We start from the raw sequence: 25478 nt of genomic DNA on the forward strand, positions 1-25478 counted from the left end.
CTGGGGCTGCCACAGTGCTGCTGTGTGACCCTAATACTGCCACAGTGCTGCTGTGTGACCCTAATACTGCCACACTGCTGTTGTGTGACCCTAATACTGCCACAGTGCTGCTGTGTGACCCCAACACTGCCACACTGCTGCTGTGTGACCCTAATACTGCCACAGTGCTGCTGTGTGACCCTAATACTGCCATACTGCTGCTGTGTGACCCTAATACTGCCACAGTGCTGCTGTGTGACCCCAACACTGCCACAGTGCTGCTGTGTGACCCTAATATTGCCACAGTGCTGCTGTGTGACCCTAATACTGCCACAGTGCTGCTGTGTGACCCTAATACTGCCACAGTGCTGCTGTGTGACTACAGCACTGCCACACTGCTGCTGTGTGACCCCAACAGTGCCACATCCCTGCTGTGTGACCCCAATACTGCCACAGTGCTGCTGTGTGACCCCAACAGTGCCACAGTGCTGCTGTGTGACCCTAATACTGCCACAGTGCTGCTGTGTGACCCCAACACTGCCACACTGCTGCTGTGTGACCCCAACACTGCCACACTGCTGCTGTGTGACCCTAATACTGCCACACTGCTGCTGTGTGACCCCAACACTGCCACAGCGCAGCTGTGTGACCCTAATACTGCCACACTGCTGCTGTGTGACCCTAATACTGCCATACTGCTGCTGTGTGACCCTAACACTGCCACACTGCTGCTGTGTGACCCTAACACTGCCACACTGCTGCTGTGTGACCCCAACACTGCCCCATCCCTGCTGTGTGACCCCAACACTGCCCCATCCCTGCTGTGTGACCCCAACACTGCCACACTGCTGCTGTGTGACCCCAACACTGCCACACTGCTGCTGTGTGACCCCAACACTGCCCCATCCCCGCTGTGTGACCCCAACACTGCCACACTGCTGCTGTGTGACCCCAACACTGCCACCGTGCTGCTGTGTGACCCCAACACTGTCACACTGCTGCTGTGTGACCCTAATACTGCCACATCCCTGCTGTGTGACCCTAACACTGCCACAGTGCTGCTGTGTGATCCCAACACTGCCACACTGCTGCTGTGTGACCCTAATACTGCCACACTGCTGCTGTGTGACCCCAACACTGCCACATCCCTGCCCTGTGACCCCAACACTGCCACAGTGCTGCTGTGTGACCCTAATACTGCCCCATCCCTGCTGTGTGACCCCAACACTGCCACATCCCTGCCCTGTGACCCCAACACTGCCACATCCCTGCCCTGTGACCCCAACACTGCCACACTGCTGCTGTGTGACCCTAATACTGCCACACTGCTGCTGTGTGACCCCAACACTGCCACAGTGCTGCTGTGTGACCCCAACACTGCCACATCCCTGCCCTGTGCCCCCAGTGCTGCCCTGTGCCCCTAGCACTGCCACATTCCTGCCCTGTGCCCCCAAGCTGGGCAGCTGTGCCCTCGGGATGCAGCTGGAACATCCCTGGGGGTCCTGCATGAAAATCCCGTGGCACTGAGACACACTGTGCCCCACGGCCGTGGTGCCCCATGGCTCTGGTGCCCCGTGGCTCTGGTGCCCCCAGCCATGGTCCCCAAACCAGCCTCCTCTGTGCCACCCTCCCCACACTCAGCTGCCCTGCCTGGTCCTGGTGCCTGTGGGATGCACGGGAGCCACGTGCAGCTCTGTCCCAGGCCCATGGTGTCCCTCCAGAACTGTGCTTCTCCCAGCCCTGCTCACCTGCCTGTGGGGCTGAGCAGCCTCCAGGCCCTGCCCAGACCCCTCCAGCCCTGCAGGGACCCCCCAGCTCTGCAAGGACCCCCCAGCCCTGTGCAGGGACCCCCAGCCCTGTGCAGGGACCCCCCAGCCCTGTGCAGGGACCCCCCAGCCCTGGCACCTGCTGGCACTGCCAGCACTGAATGAGGACAGGAGACACCGCAGCACGCAGAGCCTCAGCCAGGGCTGGGCCCCACTGCACATGGCATCCTGCTGGAAGGTTTTGGGACGGCTCCAAGGACCGTGTCAGGATCCCAGATCCAGCAGCATCCGGTGCAGAAGTGCCTGAGGGGATTCTGGGGGTTCCTGCCCCACCATCCCCCCTTTGCCTCATTGTGCTGCGAGGCCAGGGCAGCACTCAGGGGTGCAGGGCAGCACCCAGGGGTGCAGGGCAGCCCCGGGGAGACCCTGGCACCTGTCCCTGTGCCCCAGTGCTACCCTGGCTGCTGGCACTGCCCCAGCCAGCTGTCCCTCCCTGGCCTCATCCAGGCCCTGGCAGCATTTAGTGGATGTACATGAAAGATTTGGGGGTGCCAGGCCTCCCGTGGCCAGGAGAGGATGCAGCTGGCGGGCACCCAGAGAGGCCAGGGGGGCTCCAGGGTGAAAAGCTGCAGGGGCAGAGCTGGCTCGAGGGCTGCCGTGGTGTGGGGACAGCAGGGTCCCTGCTGTGGAACCAGGGAGATGCCCCCAGCACCTGTCAGGACCAGGAACCCTCCTGGGGGCACAGCAGGGACCCCAAAGGCAGGGCAGGAGTGCGGGTGCAGCCCAGGGCTGGCAGAGGGGGCTCTGTCCCCCGGGCTGGCAGCGGGGCCGGCGCCGCAGCCCCTCGGTGCCCGCCTCATCCCGGCGGCAGCTGAGTCATCACGGCCCATCCATCACCGTGCCCGTCCCCGGGGCGCGGGGCTCCGGGCACGTCCCGGTGCCGCTCCTGCTCCGCTGCCAAGCAACAGCCCGGGGGGAACGGAGGCCGGGCTGCGGCATGACGCAGTGCTGAGTGAGCTTCCAGCTCTGCTCCCCGGTACTGGCCCCGCTCTCGGGTACCGGCCCCGCTCCCCGGTACCGCCAGCACAGCTCCACTCCATGGTACCAGCCCCGCTCCCCAGTACTGACAGCACAGCCCCGATCCGCGGTACCGGCCCTGCCCCCCGGTACCGGAGCACAGCCTGGCCCGCGGTACCGGCCCCGCTCCCCGGTACTGACAGCACAGCCCCGATCCGTGGTACCGGCCCCGCTCCCCGGTACTGACAGCACAGCCCCGATCCGTGGTACCGGCCCCGCTCCCCGGTACTGACAGCACAGCCCCGATCTGTGGTACCGGCCCCGCTCCCCGGTACTGACAGCACAGCCCCGATCTGTGGTACCGGCCCTGCTTCCCGGTATCGCCAGCACAGCCCCGATCCGCGGTACCTGCCCCGCTCCCTGGTACCGGAGCACAGCCCCGATCTGCGGTACTGGAGCACAGCCTGGCCCACGTTACCGGCCCTGCTTCCTGGTATCGCCAGCACAGCCCCGATCCAGGCACCGCCAGCACAGCCCCGATCCGCGGTACCAGCCCTGCCCCCCGGTACCGACAGCACAGCCCCGTTCCCCAGTACTTGAGCACAGCCCCGCTCCCCGGTACCGGAGCACAGCCCGGCCCGCAGCCCCAGGCGGACCCGGCTGTGCAGAGCTGCCCCGGCCGGGAGCGGGGCTGGGCCCCGCCGGGAGCCACCGGCACGGGCCCGACCGGAGGCGCCGGGGGAGGCTCGGCCGCGCCGGCCCCGCGGGCAGCGACGGCCTCGGCACCGTGACCTCGGCGTGTGCCCGCGGGGGAGGCGACGCCGCATCCCGCGGGGTCAGCCCGGGACAGCGCCCGGCCGAGCGCTGCTGCCAGCGCCGGGCACTGCCATGGACTGGGGGCACCGGGCTGCAGCGGGCACTGCCCCAGCTCTGCCCCATTCGCGGGGGCACCGGGCTGCAGCAGGCACGGCCCCAGCTCTGCCCTGTGCCCATGGATACCAGGCTGCAGCAGGCACTGCACCAGCTCTGCCCTGTGCCCATGGGCACCAGGCTGCAGTGGGCACTGCCCCAGCTCTGCCCTGTGCCCATGGATACCAGGCTGCAGCAGGCACTGCCCTGGCTCTGCCCCATTCCCAGGGGCACTGGGCTGCAGTGGGCACTGCCCTGGCTCTGCCCCATTCCCAGGGGCACTGGGCTGCAGTGGGCACTGCCCCAGCCCTGCCCTGTGCCCCCTGTGCCCCCAGAACCACCCCAAAGCACAGGGGCTGCGCATCCACCCCGCTCCCAGCTCCTGCCAGCAGCACTGCAGGGCACGACGACCCTGGGGTACCCCTGCCCACAGCTGTGCCAAGAACGGGTTGGGCACATCCCAGGGACACACGGGGACATCCCATGGACACACGGACACATCCCAGGGGACACACGGACGCATCCCAGGGGACACACGGACACATCCCAGGGGACACACGGACACACAGCCACATCCCATGGGTCACACATGGCCCAGCCCCTCGGGCCACCGGGACCAATGGCTGCAGGATGGGGAGCAGCACTGTGTGACACAGCGTGACCCAGGTGGTCACAGGAACGGGGATGTGACCCTGGCCTGGCCGTGCCCTCAGTGGGACAGTCACAGGAATGGGGATGTGACCCTGGCCTGGCTGTGCCCTCAGTGGGACAGTCACAGGAATGGGGATGTGACCCTGGCCTGGCTGTGCCCTCAGTGGGACGGTCACAGGAATGGGGATGTGACCCTGGCCTGGCTGTGCCCTCAGTGGGACGGTCACAGGAATGGGGATGTGACCCTGGCCTGGCTGTGCCCTCAGTGGGACGGTCACAGGAATGGGGATGTGACCCTGGCCTGGCTGTGCCCTCAGTGGGATGGTCACAGGAACGGGGATGTGACCCTGGCCTGGCTGTGCCCGCAGTGGGATGGTGTCCAGGTGTCCAGCTGGCCGCAGCCCCGGTGCCCACGCCCTGCCCAGCCCTGCCCTGCTCCACTGGACACTGCCCCACAGGAAGAGCCACGGCCTTGCCAGCCCTGGCACTGGGAGTGGCCACCCAGACCCAGCACGTACTTGGTGTCCCTCCTGAGCCTGGTGTCACACATGGAGGAGGTGCAGGGACCCCTGGAACAGGCGGGACCCCCCGAGGGGGGAGCAGGGCTGGCACCAGGGTTACAGGCCACCATGCATCCTGCCTGGCACAGGGAATGAACCCAGCACACACTCCAGGGCCAGGACACCCCCATCCAGGGGATACAGCCCTGCTGGGGACACCCCCCATCCTGGGGACACCCCCCATCCTGGGGACACAGCCCTGCTGGGGACACAGCCCTGCTGGGGACACCCCCCATCCTGGGGACACAGCCCTGCTGGGGACACCCCCCATCCTGGGGACACCCCCCATCCTGGGGACACAGCCCTGCTGGGGACACCCCCCATCCTGGGGACACCCCCCATCCTGGGGACACAGCCCTGCTGGGGACACCCCCCATCCTGGGGACACCCCCCATCCTGGGGACACAGCCCTGCTGGGGACACCCCCCATCCTGGGGACACCCCCCATCCTGGGGACACAGCCCTGCTGGGGACACCCCCCATCCTGGGGACACAGCCCTGCTGGGGACACCCCCCGTCCTGGGGACATCCCCCATCCTGGGGACACAGCCCTGCTGGGGACACCCCCCATCCTGGGGACATCCCCCATCCTGGGGACACCCCCATCCTGGGGACGCCCCCGCCCTGCGAGCCGCCTTGCCCCAGCTCTCCCCACAGCCGGGAGGTGACAGCAGGTCTGTGTCCCCATCCCCTCCCCGCGCTGCCAGCGCCAGGAATAGCTCAATCCTCGCTAATCCCGCCCGCCCGTGGCTCAGGCCTCTCCCGCTTCCCCCGTTCCCCTCCGCCCTGCGGCACCGGGGGCCCCGCGCCCCCTTCTCCTGCCGGCCGGGAAGGAGCCGAGCCCCGGAGCCCCCAGGTCGGGAAGGGGCCCAGCCCCGAAGCCCCAGGGCCGGGAAGGAGCCGAGCCCCGGAACCCCAGGGCCGGGAAGGAGCCGAGCCCCAGAACCCCGGGCCGGGAAGGAGCCGAGCCCCGGAGCCCCCAGGTCGGGAAGGGGCCCAGCCCTGGAACCCCGGGCCGGGAAGGAGCCGAGCCTCGGAGCTCCCGGGCCGGGAAGGAGCCGAGCCTCGGAGCTCCCGGGCCGCGCTCCCCCGGGATGCGCCGAGCCCCCACAGCCCCGGAGCGGGACCGGGCCGTAGCGAGCGGGACCGGGCCGTACCTTGTGCGTGTCGAGCGCCTCGCGGCTGGGCGCGGGGCTGCCGGTGTCCAGGCTCCCGCTGGACGGCATGGTGGGGCCGGGGGCCGCCGCCTGTCAGCACCGGAGCGGAGCCCGCTGCGCTCGGAGGGTCCCGCAGCCGTCCCCCGCCGCTGCCTGGATGCTGCTGGCCCTGCGGGGAGAGCGGAGGGACGCGGGTCAGGGGCTGCTCCCGCCCCGCCGCCCCCGGCCCGGCCCCAGCCCCGGCAATTATTAACGTGCCACAGCCTTGACTCGGCCGGGCTGGGCTCCTGCCCCGCCAGTGCCCCGCACGGTGCCCGAGAACAGCCCAGCCCGGCCAGGGCTGCGGGGTGAGGGTCAGGGGTACAGGGGGAACAGGGGATGCAGGGTGAGGGTCAAGGATGCGGGGTGCACGATGTGGGTGAGGGGTGCGGGGTGAGGAGTGTGGGGTGAGGGGTGCACAGCATGGGGTGCAGCGTGTGGCACAGGGGGCACGGTGTGAGGTGTGGGGAGCACACAGGGATGCAGCTGTGGGGCACAGTGCCCATGGTGTGGAGTGCTGGGCCCATGGCATGGGGTGCAGCTGTGGGGCACAGTGTACACAGTGTGGGGCACAGGGTGTAGGGTGCAGCTCTGGGGCACAGTGCCCATGGTGCGGGGTGCAGCTCTAGGGCACAGGGCCCATGGTGTGGGGTGCAGGGTATGGGGCGCAGTTCTGGGGCACAGGGCCCATGGTGTGGGGTGCAGCTGTGGGTCCGGGGTGCAGGGCACAGGATGCATAGTGTGGTGCAGGGCACCCAGCACCCGATGCTCAGTGTGGGGTGCCCTTTGCACAGCATGGGGTGCCCAGTGCATGTTTTGGAGTGCATTGTGCACCTTGTAAGCAGAGTGGGGTACAAGGGGTGCAGGGTTTGGGGTGCAGGGCGTGTGGGGTGCAGGACACGCTGTGGGGGCACAGGGCAGGGTTTGGGGTGCAGGGCGTGTGGGGTGCAGGACACGCTGTGGGGGCACAGGGCAGGGTTTCAGGTGCAGGGTGTGTGGGGTGCAGGACACGCTGTGGGGGCACAGGGCAGGGTTTGGGGTGCAGGGCGTGTGGGGTGCAGGACACGCTGTGGGGGCACAGGGCAGGGTTTCAGGTGCAGGGTGTGTGGGGTGCAGGACACGCTGTGGGGGCACAGGGCAGGGTTTGGGGTGCAGGGCGTGTGGGGTGCAGGACACGCTGTGGGGGCACAGGGCAGGGTTTCAGGTGCAGGGTGTGTGGGGTGCAGGACACGCTGTGGGGGCACAGGGCAGGGTTTGGGGTGCAGGGTGCACACTCTGGGGTACCAGGCACAGGGTCTGCACGGTGCAGGATGTGCGGGGTGCTGGCAGTGCCATCACCTGCAGGGTTCTGGGGTGCCAAGGGTGCGGACGGGGGGGCCCGGCGCTGCCTGGGGGCGCAGGGGGATGCAGGGTGTGGGTGCTGGCTGCAGGGGGACGCTGGCTGCGGGCTCCGGGGGGTGCCGGCTGTGCGGGACGGGGCGCGGGGTGCGGGGTGCGGGGTCCCGGGTGCGCGGTGCTGCCTGCGGGGTCCGGGGGCCGCATGCGGGGGGCCGGGGGGGAGGCGCCAGCCGGCACCTGTTGCTATGGCAAACGCTGCATTCGCCATGGCCGGGGCTGCTGTTGCCTTTGGCACCGGAGCTGCAATTTGTTTCTAGAGCTTTCCAGCCGCAGCCGTTCCCAGCGGCGGGCGGGGGGCTCGGGCGGGGGCTCGGGGGGGCCGGGGCGGGCAGGGCGCCGCTCTCGGCACCGCTCCCAGCCCAGGGCATCCCCCCGGCCCGCGGCCGGAGCTGCTGGGGGGCTGCAGGGGGGGCCGGGGGGCTGCAGCCGCCCCCCGACACAGCCCCCCGGGATTTGGGGCGCTGGGGGATAGATGGGGGAGCTCAGCCCCCCTGCCCCAGTGCCCCCTGAACGGCCCCTCCCGCGGGCTGGGCTGGGCTGGGCTGGGGGGAGGAGGAGGAGGAAGAGGGCAGGGGGAGTGGGCGGTGGGCGCAGGCTGGGGGTGGAGGGTTGGGGTGCGGGACCTGGGGGTGCAGGGTTGGGGCTGCGGGGTGCACGCTGCCCCCCAAGCCCGGCGGGCGCTGGGGGGACTCCCCGGCCCGTTCCCTCCGCAGCCCGGGGAGCCCCCGGGGAAGCCGCGGTCCCCTTGGTGGCACAGCGCTGCCACCCCACGCCAGCGCCCCGCGGGCACGCTCGGTCCGGAATTTGCCCCTGGGCACCGGGATGCCGCCCCCCGGTGAGGGGCCGGGGCTGGCACCCCCCGCACCCCCAGACCACCGCTACTGCCCCCCTGTCAGCGGCGGTGCCACCAGCCAGCCCCACGGCACGGCACGGCACGGCACGGCACGGCACGGCACGGCACGGCACGGCACGGCACGGCACGGCACGGCACGGCCGGACACGTGCAGCGGGAAGCACCGGGGACACCGCGGCTGCACCGGGCACCTCGGGGGATCCCCGGCCGCGCTCGGGGGGGGTCCCGAGCCGGGGGTCTCCGCCGTGCAGCCCCCGGTCCCCCAGGGCAGCGCGGACCCTCCGGCAGCCCCGGGGACCGGCCGAGCCCCCCCTCCCCGGCCGAGCCCGCTCGGCGCTGCTGGCGGCTTTGATTCGCTTCCAGCCAACATGGTCTCCGAACGCTCTAAAAATAGTTGTTGTGCGCACAAACCCCGCGGCAGGCAGCGAGCCCCGGCCGCCGAACAAAGCCGGGAACCGCCGCGGCCCGGCCGCCTCCCGCTGCCCGCCCCATCCCGGAGGGGCCCGGCGGGACCCGGCCCCGCTCCCCGCGCTCTTACCGGCTGCGCTCGCCCGGGACGGCACGGGACGGCACGGGATGGCCCGGGGGGCTCGGCGGCACCCTGCCCTCGGCTCAGGCCGCCGGCACCGGCCTCGGCGGCATCCCCCGGCCGCGGTCACGGAGCCCGCCCGGTGCTCCGGTAGCGGCCGGCGGCCCCCGTGGGCGGCCGGTGCGTCCCCGGTGGCGGCGGCGCTGCCCGGGGGCCCCGGCGGTGCCGCTGCCGCACGGCAGGAGCGGCGAGTCACGCTCGGCGCGGCGGCAGAGGCGTTCCGAAGTAGGTTACCTGCGCCGGCTGGGCGAGACACGCGGCAGCCACCGGCACGAAAATGGAAAACCCACCCGAAATCCCGCCTTTTTTCTTTTTTTTTTTTTTCCCTTTTTTTTCTTTTCTTTTTTTTTTTTTTTTTTTTTTTTAATATATATTTCGGGACCTCGGCGGTGCCGTGCCGCAGCCGGGAGCCTGCAGGGACCTAACCGGCCATTTTAGGTGACGGCGAGCGGGGTCCCCCCCGCAGCCCCCCGTGCCGGTGGGACACCGTCACCGCAGTGTCCCCCCCCGGCCCGCCCCGTCCCGAGGTGACCCCGCGAGCGGCGGTGACACCCCCGCCTTGGCCGGGGTCCCCCGTGCGCCGGCGGCCGTGGGGACGCACGAGGGACCCCGGCCAAGCGCCTCTCCCGTGACAAGTGCCGCAGCGTATTATTATTGTTGTTGTCACTTTGAGTCACTGCCACCGCCGCGCTCCTCCTCCTCCTCCTCCTCCTCCTCCTCCTCCTCCTCCTCCTCCTTCTCCTCCTCCTCCTCCTTGCCAGCAGCACGGAACGGCTCCGGGATTGACTCAGAGAGGGGACAGGAGCGGCGGCCGTGAGTCACCCCCAGCCTCTGCGCCCCCCGAACCCCTGAGTCACCCCCGAGCCCCCCTCGGCGTGGGTGCTGCTGCCGGGGCGGGCAGCATCAGGGTGGGCGTCCCCGGGCTACGCAATTTGGCCTCCGACAGATGGCTGTGCCCAAAGCGCCGTGGCCTTGACCTCGTCTCCGGGGCTGAAATTTAGGGGTGAAATATTTGGCCCCTGCGGGAGGGGGCCTGGACACGCGTGCCACAGCTCTGGGAGCCGCCGGTACCCGGGGGACTCGTGGGGTGAAGTGCCAGTGAGAGTTGGGGTGATCCTAAAAATACTAAAAATACACCTGGCCTGGAGGGGACCCCTGGGGCGCTCAGCAGCACTGAGCAAACCCTGTGGTGCACCCCAAGGATGGGGTTACTGCACCCCACAGCACCCCAAGGATGGAGTCACTGCACCCATGGCACCCCCTGACACCTCAGGGTGTGATTCCTGCACCCCACAGCACCCCAGGGAGTGATTCACTGCATCCCGTGGAACCCCTACACCCCATAGCACCCCTGGGAGTGATTCCTGCACCCCACAGCACCCCAGGGAAGGAGTCACTGTACCCCATGGCACCCCCTGACACCTCAGGGTGTGATTCCTGCACCCATAGCACCCCTGGGAGTGATTCACTGCACCCCATGGCACCCGTGCACCCTATAGCACCCCAGGGAGTGATTCCTGCACCTCAAAGCACCCCAGGGTGTGATTCACTGCACCTCAAAGCACCCTAGGGTGTGATTCACTGCACCCCAAAGCACCCCAGGGTGTGATTCCTACACCTCAAAGCACCCCAGGGTGTGATTCCTACACCTCAAAGCACCCCAGGGTGTGATTCACTGCACCCCAAAGCACCCTAGGGTGTGATTCACTGCACCCCATGGCACCCCAGGGAGTGATCTCCTGCACTCCAGGGCACCACAGCACTCCAAAGACTCAATCCCAGCACCCCACAGAGTCAATCCCAGCACCCCATGAACAATCCCAGCACCCCACAGAGTCAATCCCAGCGCCCCATGGCACCCCAGGACCAGGCCCTGCCCTGCTCCACACCACAGCTGAGGGCAGGCACAGCCCCACTGCCAGAGCAGCACCAACCTGCCCAGGGTGTGGGCTGGGATAATGGGATGGGGTGGGATGGGCTTGGATGGGATGGGATATTATGGGGTGGGATGGGATTTTATGCGGTGTTATGGGGTGGGATGTGGTGGGATGGGTTGTTATGAGGTGGGATGGGATGGGATGTTCTGGGGTGTTATGTGGTGTTCTGGGGTATTATGGGGTGTTATGGGGTGGGATGGGTTGTTATAGGGTGTTCTGGGGTGTTATGGGTTGTTATGTGGTGTTATAGAGTGTTATGGGTTGTTATAGGGTGTTATGGGTTGTTATGGGATGTTATGGGGTGGGATGGGTTGTTATGGGGTGTTATGGGTGTTATAGGGTGTTATGGGGTGGGATGGGTTATTATAGGGTGTTCTGGGGTGTTATGGGTTGTTATGTGGTATTATAGAGTGATATGGGTTGTTATAAGGTGTTATGGGGTGGGATGGGTTGTTATGGGGTGTTATAGGGGGTTATGGGTTGTTATGTGGTGTTATAGAGTGTTATGGGTTGTTATAAGGTGTTATGGGTTGTTATGGGGTGTTATGGGGTGGGATGGGTTGTTATGGGGTGTTATGGGTGTTATAGGGTGTTATGGGTTGTTATAGGGTGTTCTGGGGTGTTCTGGGTTGTTATGTGCTGTTATAGAGTGTTATGGGTTGTTATAAGGTGTTATGGGTTCTGGGGTGTTGTGGGGTGGGATGGGACAGTGAGGTGTGTGGCACCCCCGTGGCAGGCTGTGGCCAGCCCTGCAGGTGGGACAGGGTGGATGGGGCCAGGGGATCCCGCAGGGGCTGCTGCAGCACCGGGAACGCCCCGTGCTCCGTTACCGGGGAGAAAACCCGGGAGATGACCTGATCCCGGTGGGCAGAGCCTGAGGCAGGGCTGGGAGCCGAGCTGGAGCCGTGCTCAGCAGGACAGGATGGGCTGGGAGCGGCAGTAAACCGCGGGGACAGGCCCGACACCGTGGGGACAGGCCTGACACGGTGGGGACCGGCCCGACACCGTGGGGACAGGCCCGACACGGTGGGGACCGGCCCGACACCGTGGGGACAGGCCCGACACGGTGGGGACAGGCCCGACACCGAGGGGACAGGCCCGACACCGTGGGGACAGGCCCGACACCGAGGGGACAGGCCCGACACTGTGCGGACTGGCCCGACACCGCGGGGACAGGCCCGACACCGTGGGGACAGGCCCGACACCGCGGGGACAGGCCCGACACCGTGGGGACAGGCCCAACACGGTGGGGACCGGCTCAACACCGTGGGGACAGGCCCGACACCGCGGGGACAGGCCCGACACCGTGGGGACAGGCCCGACACCGCGGGGACAGGCCCAACACCGTGGGGACAGGCCCGACACCGAGGGGACAGGCCTGACACTGTGCGGACCGGCTCGACACCGCAGGGACAGGCCCAACACTGTGGGGACAGGCCCAACACCGCCGGCACACACCAGGCCCAGCACTGGGGCAGAGGGATGGGGCAGTGCTGGGGGAGCGGAGCCTGCCAAGGGTTCCTCCTGGGCTGGGAGGGAAACTGAGCAGGGCCTGGAGCCGTCCCAGCAAACCCAAACCCATCCCACCAACCCCAAACCCATCGCAGCGCCTGGAGCCATCCCACCAACCCCAAACCCATCACAGGGCCTGGAGCCGTCCCACTAAACTCAAACCCATCACAGGGCCTGGAGCCATTCCAGCAAACCCAAAGCCAAACTCAAACTCAATCTAAGGCCTGGAGCCATCCCATCCCACCAAACCCATCGCAGGGCGTGGAGCCATCCCAGCAAACCCAAACCTAAACCCAAACCCATTGCAGGCCCTGGAGCCATCCCACTAAACCCAAACTCAAACCCATCCCATGCCCCGGAGCCACCCCAGCACACCCGTGCCGTGCCGTGCCGTGGCACACGCGTGCCTGGCACGCTCCCGCGGCACCTGCCAGCCCACGCGCTGCCCCGGGGCACCGCGCCCTGCTGTGGGAAGGGGTGCGCCAAGAGAAAACTGGGATGTGCCAAAAGAAAACTGGGATGGGCCAAAATAAAACTGGGATGGGCCAAAATAAAACTTCCTGCACGAAATCCACTGCCTGAGGGTCTGCGAGTGGCAGCGTAGCACAGTGCAGAGTGGCACAGCATGGCACAGCATGGCACAGCATGGCACGGGGCTGGGGGCACAGCCGTGGCTGCCACCGGATTGCAGGGACATGGATAGCCAGGGTCATCGGGGGACACCGGGATGCACCAGGACACACCGGGACACACCAGGACACACACTGGGATACACTGGGACACACCAGGACACACACTGGGATGCACTGGGACACACCAGGATGCACCAGGACACACACTGGGATACACTGGGACACACCAGGATGCACTGGGACACAATGGGACACACCAGGACACACCGGGATGCACTGGGACACACCAGGACACACACTGGGATGCACTGGGACACACCAGGATGCACCAGGACACACACTGGGATACACTGGGACACACCAGGACACACACTGGGATATACCAGGACACACCAGGATGCACCAGGACACACTAGGATGCACCGGGATGCACCGGGACGCACCGGGACTCACTGGGGTGCACTGGGGACACACCAGGACACACCGGGACACACCAGGAGGCACTGGGACACTCCGGGACACACCGCACTGCACTGGGATCCACCAGGATGAACCAGGACACACTGGGATGCACTGGGACACACCAGGACACACCGGGATGCACTGGGACCCACCAGGACCCACCGGTATGCACCACGACACATTGGGACACAGTGGGATCCACTGGGACACACTGGGATGCACTGGGACACACTGGGATGCACTGGGATGCACTGGGACACACCGGGATGCACTGGGACACACCAGGCCTGCCAGCAGGCACCAGCATGGTGCTGTTCCTCAAGGGAGCAGAAGCTGCTCCTTGTCACCAAAGCAGCTCGGTGTCACCAAAGCTGCTCGGTGTCACCAAAGCTGCTCCATGTCACAGAACTGCTCCCCTGGGAAGTTTGGAGCTGACTCAGCACAGGGGGCCGGAGCTGCCAGAGCTGCCGGAGCAGCGGGGCCGGTCCCACCCCAAGCCGGGGCTCCCGGGGGGCTCCCGGGGGTCACTGCCACCACGGGATGTGGCCGCTGGTGTGGCAGCCAGCACGGAACTCGGCCGGTCCCGCGGTGACACCGGCGACGTCACACAAAGGGCAGAAAGAGGAACCGGGGGAGGAGGAAAATCTCATTTGGCCGCAGGTTTGCGCAGGCGAAACACCCCGGAAAGCAAAGCGGGGGGAGGAAACGGCGGTGGGAGGGAAAGGGAGAGGGGGAAGGAGGAGGGAGAGAGAGGGGAAGTGAGGGGGAAGGGAGACAGCGGGGAAGTGGGAAGGGAAGTGCGGAGGGAGTGGGAAGGGAAGTGGGGAGGGGGAAGTGAGTGGGATGGGCGAGGAGCAAGAAGGAAGGGAAAAGCAAAAAGGGAAGGGAAAAGCAGAAAGGAAAGGGAAATGATGGGGAAGAGGGAAGGAAGAGAGAGATGGGAAGCCAGAGGGGCAGGGGAGTGAGAGGGGAGTGGGAAGTGAGCAGGAAGGGGGAAGTGAGAGGGAAAGGGAAGGGGAAAATAAGGAGGAAGGGGGAAGTGAGAGGGAGAGGGGAGTGGGAAGTGAGCAGGAAGGGGGAAGTGAGAAGGAAAGGGAAGGGGAAAATGAGCAGGAAGGGGGAAGTGAAAGAGAAAATGAGCAGGAAGGGGGAAGTGAGAGGGAGAGGGAAGGGGAAAACTAACAGGAAGGGGTAAGTGAGAGGGAAAATGAACAGGAAGGGGGAAGTGAGAGGGAAAGGGAAGGGGAAAATGAACAGGAAGGGGAAAGCGAGAGATGGAAAATGAGCAGGGAGGGGGAAGTGATGAGGAAGTGGGCAGTGAGTGGGAAGGGCAGAGGGAGAGGGAAAGGGAGAGGGAAGGGGAGAGGGGAGAGGAGAGGGAAGGGGGAGAAGGAACAGGGAAGGGGAGAGGGTGAAGGGAGAGGGAAGGGGAAGGAGCCGGGCCCAGCGCGGGGAGCAGAGCGGGCAGGCCGAGCACCCCCAGCCCCGGCAGGCCCGGCCCGGCCGCCCCCGCCCGCGGGCCCCGCGGCGCTGCGCCTCCCCCGGGGGGGATTTTTGGTGCAAAATCCCCCAAGTTCGGGCAAGGCCGGCCCGGCTCGGCCGCTCCCCCGGGGGCCCCGCCGCGGGCAGGGCACGGGCGGCCGCGGCCCCGCGTCCCCCCAGGGGGGCACCGGCGGTGACACCGCGGGCCGGGAGGGGACCGGGGGGACAGCCGGCGGTGCCACCGGGCCCCGCTGCCCTTCAGCCGCCCGCGCCGCGCTCAAGGACACGGCGGCGCCGCGGGGGCCGGGCCGGCCGGGCCGCGCGGCCACCCCCGCTCGCACGGCCGGGCCGAGCGGGGCCGGGCCGGGCGGGGGCGGCGCGGGGCCGGGGGGGCCCGGCGGGCCCGGCCCTGCCGTGTTTTCCTGCCGCGGGCCCGGGACGGCGGTCACACCGGGGCCGCGCCGGGCCGGGCCGAGCCCCGCCGAGCCCCGCCGGAGGGAGCCGAAGTGCGCCGGGGGGAGCCGAACCTCGGCCGTGGGGACCCGAACCTCAGCCGCAGGGACCCGAACCCCCGCGGAGGAAGCCGAACCCCCTCCGGACGGGCCCGAGCCCTTCCGAAGGCACCACCCGAACAGAACCGGACGGGGCTGGACCGAGCCGAGCGGAGCCGAACCGCGCCGAACGCATCAGCCGAACTGAACCGAACGCAGCCGAGCGGACGCGAGCGCGCCCGAGCGGAGCCGGGCCGGGCCGGCGGTGCCGGTACCGCTGTCCCGCTGTCCCGCTGTCCCGCTGTCCCGCTGTCCCACTGTCCCGCTGTCCCGGTTACCTGGGCCGCTGCGGGCCCGGCGCAGAGCCCCGCCGAGCCCCGCCGAGCCGTGCCGAGCCCCGCCGAGCCGCCGCCGCCGCTGCGCTGCCCGGCCAGGCCTCCTCCCGCAGCGCCGCCGCCTCCACTGCAGCACCGAGCCCGCCGCGCGGTCCTAGAGCCCGCCGGCAGCGCGCACCGGCACGGGCACGGGCACGGGCACGGCTCGGAGCGGCTCGGCACGGCACGGACACGGGAACGGGCACGGCACGGGCACGGCTCAGGGCATGGCACGGCTCGGAACGGGAACGGCACGGCACGGGAACGGCTCAGGGCACGGCACGGCACGGCACGGGAACGGCACGGCAAGGGCACAGCTCCGGGCATGGCATGGCATGGCATGGCATGGCACAGCTTGGCTTGACCCGGCACAGCCCGTGGTCCCACTTGGCTCGGCCTGGCACAGCACAGAATGCCTTGGCATGGCACAGCAGAGCACGGCCTGGCTTGGCACAGCATGGAATGCTTTAGCACAGCACAGAGCTGAGCTGCTGCACCGGGGCAGGGACAGAGCCCGGTGCTAACACAAGGCGTGCCGTGCCAAGCTGTGCTGTGCCAAACCGAGCCTTGCTGGGCCAGGCCATGCCAAGGCATTCCGTGCTGGGTCAGGCCAGGCCGGGCCGAGCCAAGTGGGGCCAAGGGCTGTGTCGGGTCAAGCCAAGCTGTGCCAAACTGAGCTGTGCCAGGCCAGGCCAGGCTGGTCTGAGCCAAGCTGGGATAGTAAAGGGCTGTGCAGTGCCATGCCAAGCCATGCCGTGCCAAGCCATGCCGTGCCAAGCTGTGCCATGCCAAGCCAGGCCAGGCTGGTCTGAGCCAAGCCAAGCAGAGTCAAGGGCTGTGCAGTGCCAAGCCAAGCCAAGCTGTACTGTGCCAAGCCAAGTGTGGTCAAGAGCTGTTCAGTACCAAGCCAAGCCAATCCAGGCCAAGCTAAGCCAAGCCAGGCCAAGCTAAGCCAGGCCAAGCCGGGCCATGCCATGCCAAACCAATCCAATTGAATCGAATCCAATTGAATCGAATCAAATCCAATCCAATCCAATCCAATCCAATCCAATCCAATTCAATCCAATCCAATCCAATCCAATCCAAGCCAAGCCAAGCCCAGCCAAGCCAAGCCAAGCCAGGCCAGGCCATCCCTTCTCGCCAGTCCCTTGTCCCCACACTGGTGCCAGCCGTGTCCCCGGTGCCAGCAGCACCCCTGGCACTGCCAGGACATCCTGGGGGCTCTGCCCCACCCCGGGGGCTGCAGGGACCCCTGGGTCCTGCCCGGGCAGGGGAGGCTGGGGGGGACCCCAGAGTGACCCTGGCGGCCCTCGGGGGTGGGTGGGGGGCACAGAGCCCTGGGGGTTCCAGTGGGCACAGACCCACAGCAGCACCCAGGGCTGGGGGGCACAGAGACCCCGGGGTTCCAGATCCACAGAGACCCCAGGATTCCGGATCCACAGGGATCCACAGCAGCATCCGGGCTTGGAGGGCACGGGGGCTCTCTGGGGAGGGGTTTCAGTTCCCTCTGATGGGCCTGGGGGGGCTGGGGAGCAGCAGGAGCAGGGCTGGGCTCCGAGAGACGGGCACTGCCAGGGGAACCCAAATGGGCACTGCCAGGAGAGCTGGGCATTGCCAGGGGAACCCAGCTGGGCACTGCCAGGGGAACCCAAATGGGCACTGCCAGGGGAACCCAGCTGGGCACTGCCAGGGGAATCCTCTTGGGCACTGCCAGGAGAGCTCAACTGGGCACTGCCAGGAGAGCCCAACTGGGCTTGGAGCAGGGGGCTTAGGGCTGGAGTTGGGGAGCTCTGGAGGAGTGCGGGGCTCGGGGTCTCAGAGGGCTAAAGACTGGGATTACTGGGATTGGGGAGCTCAGGGCTAGGACTGGGGGCTCAGGGGGCTCAGGGCTGGGCCTGGGGAGCTTTGGAGGAGGGGGGGGTTCAGGGCTGGGATTGGGGAGCTCAGCAGCTCAGGGGGCTCAGGGTTGGCCTTGGGGAGCTCTGCAGACCGTGGGGGCTCAGGGGGCTCAGGGCTGGGCCTGGGGAGCTCCAGAGGCCCCAGAGGAGCCGTGGGCAGCTGCTGCTGCCGCTCCCAGCACCTGGCACAGGTGTTGTTTCAGTCCCCAAAAGCCTGGGTTTGATCCAGGCCTGGCAGGTGCTGAGGATGGGGGGACTTTGGGGGGACTCTCAGAGCACCCAGCACCCCCTGGGCACCCCCTGGGCACTGCTGGGGCTGCCAGGCTGTGCCACAGAGCCTGGCAGGGGCTGGGCTGTGCCAGGAGCGAGTGCAGCCCCGAGAGGGGCCCCTGGGCAGGGCTGCCCTGGCCCTCCCTCCGTGCTGGAAGGCTCCTGGGGCACAGGGGGGCACTGCGGAATAGCGCATTAATTAACAATGCTAATTAACGGCAGCGGGTCCCTGCCGGGACGGGCCCTGCTGGGGATCCCGGCTGGGAAGGGGCAAAGCCCTGGGATTGATCCCCAATCACACAGGCTGGGTCCTGCTGGGCTGGGACTGGGATTGACCCCCTGAGCCCGTGGGCTGGCTCCTAATAGGCTGGGATTGAATAAACCCTCAGATCCCATGGGCAGGGACTGGGATTGACCCCCTGAGCCCGTGGGCAGGGATTGGGATTTACCCCCTGATCCCATGGGCGAGTCCTGGTGGGCTGGGGTTGGCATTGAGCCCTCAAATCCCATGGGCAGGGATTGGGATTTACCCCTAGATCCCATGGATGAGTCCTGGTGTGCTGGGATTAAACCCTCAAATCTCATGGACAGGGTCCTGGTGTGCTGGGATTGGGATTGAGCCCTCAAATCCCATGGGCTGGGACTGGGATTTACCCCCTGATCCCATGGGCAGGGATTGGGATTGGGATTGGGATTTACCCCCAGATCCCATGAATGAGTCCTGGTGTGTTGGGATTGGGATTGAGCCCTCAAATCCCATGAGCAGGGATTGGGATTTATCCCCTGATCCCATGGGCAGGGATTGGGATTTACCCCCTGATCCCATGGGCAGGGATTGGGATTGGGATTGGATGGGGATTGGGATTTACCCCCAGATCCCATGGGCAGGGATTGGGATTGGACAGGGATTGGGATCCCATGGGCTGGCGAACAGCCCCACGCTGGGCTGGGCTGGGCAGAGGAGGAGGAGGAGGAGGAGGAAGAGGAGGAGGAGGAGGTGGAGGAGGAAGAGGAGGAGGAGGTGGAGGAGGATGCCCATGGCTCATCCACCTTCCCCAGCAGGCCCTGCTGTCCCCACGGTGTCCCCACAGTGTCCCCATGTCCCCAGAGCCACCCTGCCCCATAGGGGTGGCAGCTCCATCCCCTGCAGGCTGAGGAGCCCCAGGGTGTCCCCAGGGTGTCCCCATTGTGTCCCTGTCGTGTCCCCATGGTGTCCCCATTGTGTCCCCATGGTGTCCCCATTGTGTCCCCATGGTGTCCCCATGTCCCCAGGGCCACCGTGCCCCCTGAGCAGCTCAGCCCCAGCGCTGTCACCCTGCCCGTGCAGGACGTGTCCCCTGCTGTCCCCAGGCAGTGTCCCCTGCCACCACTGCTGCCACCCCCACCCCGGGGTGTCCCTGGGGTCCCCCCTCACTGGGACGCCCCCGGCCCAGCCCTGTCACTGCACCACGGTGACACGGTGACAGCTGCCAGGGCAGGGCGGGGCCCTGGGGCGGGATGGGATTAATTAAGGATTAATTAATCATGGCTGGAGGGCGGCTCCAAATTAAACCGGGCTGGTGACACGGCCTGGGAGCAGCTGGGGAGAGCTGGGGGCACCGTGTGGTGCTGTCACCGTGTGCCAGGGTGGCACCGTGTGCTGGGCAGTGTCACCGTGTGCCGGGGTGGCACCATGTGCCAGGGTGGCACTGTGTGCCAGGGTGTCACTGTGTGCTGGGCAGTGTCACCATGTGCTGGCAGTGTCACCGTGTGCCAGGGTGGCACCGTGAGCTGGGCAGTGTCATCATGTGCTGGCAGTGTCACCGTGTGCCAGGGTGTCACCGTGTGCTGGCAGTGTCATCATGTGCTGGGCAGTGTCACCGTGTGCCAGGGTGTCACCGTGTGCTGGCAGTGTCATCGTGTGCTGGGCAGTGTCACCGTGTGCCAGGGTGGCACCTTGTGCCAGGCAGTGTCACTGTGTGCCAGGGTGTCATCCTGTGCTGGCAGTGCCACTGTGTGCTGGGCAGTGTCACCGTGTGCTGGCAGTGTCACCATGTGCTGGGCAGTTGTCACCGTGTGCCAGGGTGGCACCATGTGCTGGCAGTGTCACCATGTGGCAGTGTCACCGTGTGCCAGGGTGTCACTGTGTGCTGGGCAGTGTCACCATGTGCTGGGCAGTTGTCACCGTGTGCCAGGGTGGCACCGTGTGCTGGCAGTGTCACCATGTGGCAGTGTCACCGTGTGCCAGGGTGTCACTTCTGTGCCAGGGTGGGGGTGACCTGGCCACCTGTGCCAGGCCCTGAGGTCACAGCTGTGGGGACATGGCTGCCGAGCTGAGCAGTGCCATGGGGCAGTGAGGGTGGCAGTGCTGGTGGCCAAGGGACAGTGACCCTGAGGGATGCAGGAGTGGTGCCACCACGGCCTGAGGGACCCCACAGGACACAGGTGTGATGCCACCCTCATCGGGGGCACCCCAAGGGACACAGGCATGGTGCCACCACGGCTCTGGTGACCAAGGGACACAGCTGTGACGGTCCCATGGCCAGAGGGATCCTGAGAGACGCAGCTGTGGTGGCATCGTGGCCCAGGGCCCCTGAGCTGCTGGCACTGCCACTGCTGGGTGAGGTCACGGTGCCCTGTCCCAGTGCCCTGTCCTGGTGCCACTCCCGGTGCCGTGTCCTGGTGCCATGTCCTGGTTCCGTGCCCTGATGCCATGTCCCAGTGCCACTCCCGGTTCCATGTCCCAGTGCCATGTCCCAGTGCCAATCCCAGTACCGCTCCTGGTTCCATGTCCTGGTGCCCTGTCCCGGTTCCCTGTCCCGGTACCATTCCCGGTTCCATGTCCTGGTGCCCTGTCCCGGTTCCCTGTCCCGGTGCCACTCCCGGTGCCCTGTCCCGGTGCCATTCCCGGTTCCATGTCCCGGTTCCCTGTCCCGGTTCCCTGTCCCAGTGCCACTCCCGGTGCCCTGTCCCGGTGCCACTCCCGGCGTGCTGCTGCCGCTGCCTGTGCCCGGGGAGGCTGAGCAGCTGCGGCGGTGCCCGCTGTCCCCGCTGTCCCCGCTGTCCCCGCTGTCCCCCCCGCCTGACCTGGTTTCCAGCTCCGAGCGCTCCCGGTTATGCAACCGCGGCCGGTTCCTCTCAGCAGAGATGGCCGCGGCCATCCCGGGCACCGCGGGCTCCCCGAAGGGGCTCAGTGTCCCCAGGTGCCACCGGGGCTGCTGCCACCCCTGGCTGTGGGAGCGCTGCTGGCGGCACCGGGGACAGGTGGCAGGCGGTGCCCTGTCCTTGGGGACACGGCGAGTGTCACTCGGAGCTGCGGTGCGGGCAGGGGTGGGCACAGCCTGGGGCTCCCGCACCTGCGGCCACACCCGCGACACCTGTACCACCCGTGGGCAGGAGGAGGAGGAGGAGGAGGAGGAGGAGGAGGGGGCTGGGATGAAGGGCAGGGGGGTCAGCAATGAAGGGATCGATCCGGGGGGCGCAGGGAGCAGCCCCGGGATCTGGCGCTGACCCGAGCCCCCGGCCCCGTGTAGGGGGACACGGGGTGCACAGGGGGTCCCTGAGGACGCTTTGGGGTGCGCAGAGATCCTGGGGTCTCCATGGGGTGTTTGGGGTCCCCGTGGTCTCCCTGGAGTGCTTGAGCTTTTGGGGCTCTCCGTGGGGCACTTGGGGTCTTCAGGGTCTCTGTGGGGTTCCTGCAGCCTCCTAGGGGTGCACCAGACCCTGGGGTGTCCATGGGGCTCCCGGGGTGTCCGTGGGGCTCCTGGGGTTTTCGTGGGGTGCACCAGACCCTGGGGTCTCCATGGGGCTCCTGGGGTGTCCATGGGGTTCCTGGGGTCTCCGTGGGGTTCCTGGGGTCTCCATGGGGCTCCCGGGGTCTCCGCGGGGCTGAGCAGGAGCCGCCCCTCCCCCTGCAGCTGGGAATAATCGGGATTAATTACGGCTCTAATGAGGTGTGAAAGGGTTACGGCCTGCGGGATGAGCAGCGGGCAGGGACCCCGGGCCTGGCCGAGCCTGCACAGCCCCCCCGGCCCCGTGCGAGACCCTGACCGTGCGAGGGGGCCCCGGGCTGGGGCCGTGCCCACCCGGACCCCTCCGGCACCGCGGTGGCTTCGTGTCCCCAAAGGGAGCCTGGCAGGGACCCGGCTGGGCTGGGGACAGAGGGGACAGGGCAGGCGGCCCCCAGCGCGGTGCTGGCACGGGTGGGCCCGGGTGGGAGGCGTGGCGGTGTCGCGGGGCTGCCCTGCTCGGGAGGGCTCGGGATCTTCCCCCCAGGATGTTTAACCCAAAAAACCAAAGGAGCTCCGGGCAGGGACACCGGGCCGTGCCAAACCGGGGCTGCGGAGCGCAGGGGACGCCCCCGTGCCCCCGCGGGTTCCCAGGGATGCGGCTCCTGCCGGGATGCGGGAGCGCTGGGGGAGGCTCCGGTGTCGGGCACGGCTGCTGGGGCTGCCGGGGGGTGCCGGGCATCACCCGTGGAGCCGGTACCGGCTGGGACCCGTCTGCGGCCCGGGCCGGGCCGGGTGGGGCTCAGCAGCGGCTCCGTGTCCGGGGCGGCGGCGGTGACACCGAGCCCGGGGAGTGCTGGGGGCTCTGTCACCACCCTGATGTCCCCAGGCCCGGGCTGTGCTGGCGGTTCTGTCACCATCCTGATGTCCCCGGGCCCGGGGTGTGCTGGGGGCTCTGTCACCACCCTGATGTCCCCGAGGCTGGGGTGTGCCCGCAGGCACTGGCGGTTCTGTCACCACCCTGATGTCCCCAGGCCCGGGCTGTGCTGGCGGTTCTGTCACCATCCTGATGTCCCCGAGCCCGGGGTGTGCTGGGGGTGTCATCATTTTGATGTCCCCGAGCCCGGGGTGTCCCCGCAGGCTCTGGCGGTTCTGTCACCCCCTCGATGTCCCCGAGGCCGCTCTCCCCGGCCAGATGTGCGGCTGTGCGGGGGGAGGGGGGAGCACATCTGGCAGCTGTGCTGGGCCCGAACACTGCGCGCTCTGTGCGGTGACCGCGGCCATGACCAATGCGGGATCTCCGGCTCCCGCAGCTGCTGCCGGCCCCGAGCAGCGCTTCCCAGGGAAACCTCGCTGCCCTTTGCCATCAAATCCCCGCCTCTGCCACATGGCCAGGGGACAAGGCGCCCCGCAGGGAGGAGATGGAGTTATTGAATATTTGGCGGATGACAGAACGCGGCTCCCTGCTCACGGGCTGCTGCTGCTGCTGCTGCTGGAATCGTTCCCCGCGATTACGGCATCGGCTGCGGCTCGCCAACCGCTCATGGGGACAGTCCTGGTCCCGGGGACAGTCCCGATCGCTCCCGGGGACAGTCCTGATGCTGGGGATGGCCCTGATCCTGGGGACAGTCCCGATCCTGGGGACAGTCCCGATCCTGGGGACAGTCCCGATGCTGGGGACAGTCCTGATGCTGGGGACAGTCCTGATGCTGGGGACAGTCCCGATCGCTCCCGGGGACAGTCCTGATGCTGGGGATGGTCCTGATCCTGGGGACAGTCCCGATCCTGGGGACAGTCCCGATCCTGGGGACAGTCCTGATCCCGGGGACGGTTCTGATCCTGGGGACAGTCCTGATCACTCCTGGGGACAGTCCTGATCCTGGGGACAGTCCCGATCCTGGGGACAATGCTGATCTTGGGGACAGTCCTGATGCTGGGGACAGCCCTGCTCGTGGGTACAGCCCTGCTCCAGGGACAGTCCCCCACTCCCTGTGCCTGCAGGAATAGGGAATGGCAGCGGAGCTTGGTGTCACCCCCAGGGACGCCCCGGCTGTGTGGGCACTGCCAAGGCCTGGGGAGCCAGGAGTGGCCACGGCCACCCCTGTCCTTGTGTGTGTCACCCACAGAGCAGCCGGGGTGGGACATGGCTCCTGTCCCCATTCTGTGCCCCGTGGCAATGGGGATGTCCCCGACCTGGCATTGACCTGTCCCCATGGCAATTGGCATGTCACTGTCCTGGCATTGACCTGTCCCCATTCCTGTCCCCATGGCAATGGGGATGTCCCTGTCCTGGCATTGACCTGTCCCCATGGCAATGGGGATGTCACTGTCCTGTCCTGGCATTAACCTGTCCCCATTCCTGTCCCATGGCAGTTGGAACGTCCCTGTCCTGGCATTGACCCAGGGGTGCCAGCACAGGGACAGGGAAACGGCTCTGCCCCGGGGCTGCCCATGGGTAAACACTTTCAGGGGCATTTTCCTTGGGCTGGTTTTGTCAGGTGCATTTTCCTTGGATTGGTTTTATTCAGGTGCATTTTCCTTGGATTGGTTTGGTTTTTTCAGGTGCATTTTCCTTGGGTTGGTTTTCGTCAGGTGCATTTTCCTTGGGTTGTTTTTATTCAGGTGCATTTTCCTTGGGTTTGTTTTTATTCAGGTGCATTTTCCTTGGGTTGTTTTTATTCAGGTGCATTTTCCTTGGGTTTGTTTTTATTCAGGTGCATTTTCCTTGGATTGGTTTGGTTTTTTTCAGGAGCATTTTCCTTGGGTTGGTTTTTGTCAGGTGCATTTTCCTTGGATTGGGTTGTTTTTATTCAGGAGCATTTTCCTTGGATTGGTTTGATTTTTATTCAGGTGCGTTTTCCTTGGTTTGGTTTTTTCAGGTGCATTTTCCTTGGGTTGTTTTTTTTCAGGTGCATTTTCCTTGGTTGGTTTTGCCCCAGGGAACTGCAAGTGGCAATCCTGATCAGGAGGGTGCAGCTGCTGTGAGCCCCATGTCCCTGCCCCAGCCCAGGGGTCAATTAGAAAGGCTTTAATTACCTCCCTCAGTGACACCCTAGGGTGACATCTCACAACAGGGCCCTGGGCACCCCAGTCCTGCTCTCCTCGGTGTCAGGGGTGCTGGGGAGGCCCTGCAGCCTCCCCATCTCCCCAGTCCTGATGGATCCCACCGGGCTTTCCCCACGAGCCCAGTGCCCCAGCTCTGCTGTGCCCCCATCCCTGCCCTGCAGTGCCCACAGGAGGTGATGGGAGACCCCCAGCCCCTCCCAGCCCTGCCTGGGGCACAGACCCTGACCCCCAGGCAGCTCCTGGTGCCGTCCCCACCCCAGCTGGGCCTTCAGGAAAACATCCCCACTTTGTGTGTTGGGCCCACAGCACAGCCAAAGGCGCTGCACGCCCAAATGCAGCAAATTCAGCTGAAAACCCACGGGGAGTGGTCCCTGCCTCTGTCCTGCTCCCCATCTCTCCATTCTCATCCCCATCTCCATCCCCATTCCTGTCTGCATCCCCATTCTTATCTCCATCTCCCATCTCTCTCCCCATCCCTATCCTTGCTCCCATCCCCATCCCTCTCCTTGTCCCTGTCCCCATCCCTGTTCTTATCCCCATTCCCATCCCTCTCTCCATCCCTGTCTCTCTCCCATCCCTCTCCTTGTCCCCATTCCCATCCCTGTCCTTATCCCCATTCCTGTCCCCATCCCTGTCCTTATCCCCATTCCTGTCCCCATCCCTGTCCTTCTCCCCATCCCTGTCCTTGTCCCCATTCCTGTCTCACTCCCATTCCCCATTCCTCTCCCT

At 66.7% G+C, this 25478-nt stretch overlaps 1 protein-coding gene across 4 annotated transcripts in view; it reads right to left on the bottom strand.

Moving 5' to 3' along the window:
- DNMT3A (DNA methyltransferase 3 alpha) overlaps positions 1–15920 on the bottom strand; it is a 51941-nt gene extending 36021 nt beyond the window's left edge. For 3 of the 4 annotated variants that reach the window (XM_071417182.1, XM_071417180.1, XM_071417184.1), the window contains exons 1-2: positions 15773–15920; positions 6040–6208 (exon numbers count right to left, since the gene is read on the bottom strand). In XM_071417182.1, coding sequence (XP_071273283.1) covers positions 6040–6108 — 69 coding nt within the window. In that variant the 5' untranslated portion in view covers positions 6109–6208; positions 15773–15920. Of the gene's footprint in view, positions 1–6039; positions 6209–8867; positions 9255–15772 lie in introns of those variants that run through there. The other variant, XM_071417181.1, reaches the window with a different exon arrangement.
- Between the last annotated feature and the right edge of the window lie 9558 nt (positions 15921–25478).

This window comes from Agelaius tricolor, unplaced genomic scaffold (assembly GCF_023055355.1).
Source record: "Agelaius tricolor isolate 1412-34295 unplaced genomic scaffold, bAgeTri1.0.p SCAF_68, whole genome shotgun sequence".
NCBI classification, from domain to species: Eukaryota; Metazoa; Chordata; class Aves; order Passeriformes; family Icteridae; genus Agelaius; species Agelaius tricolor.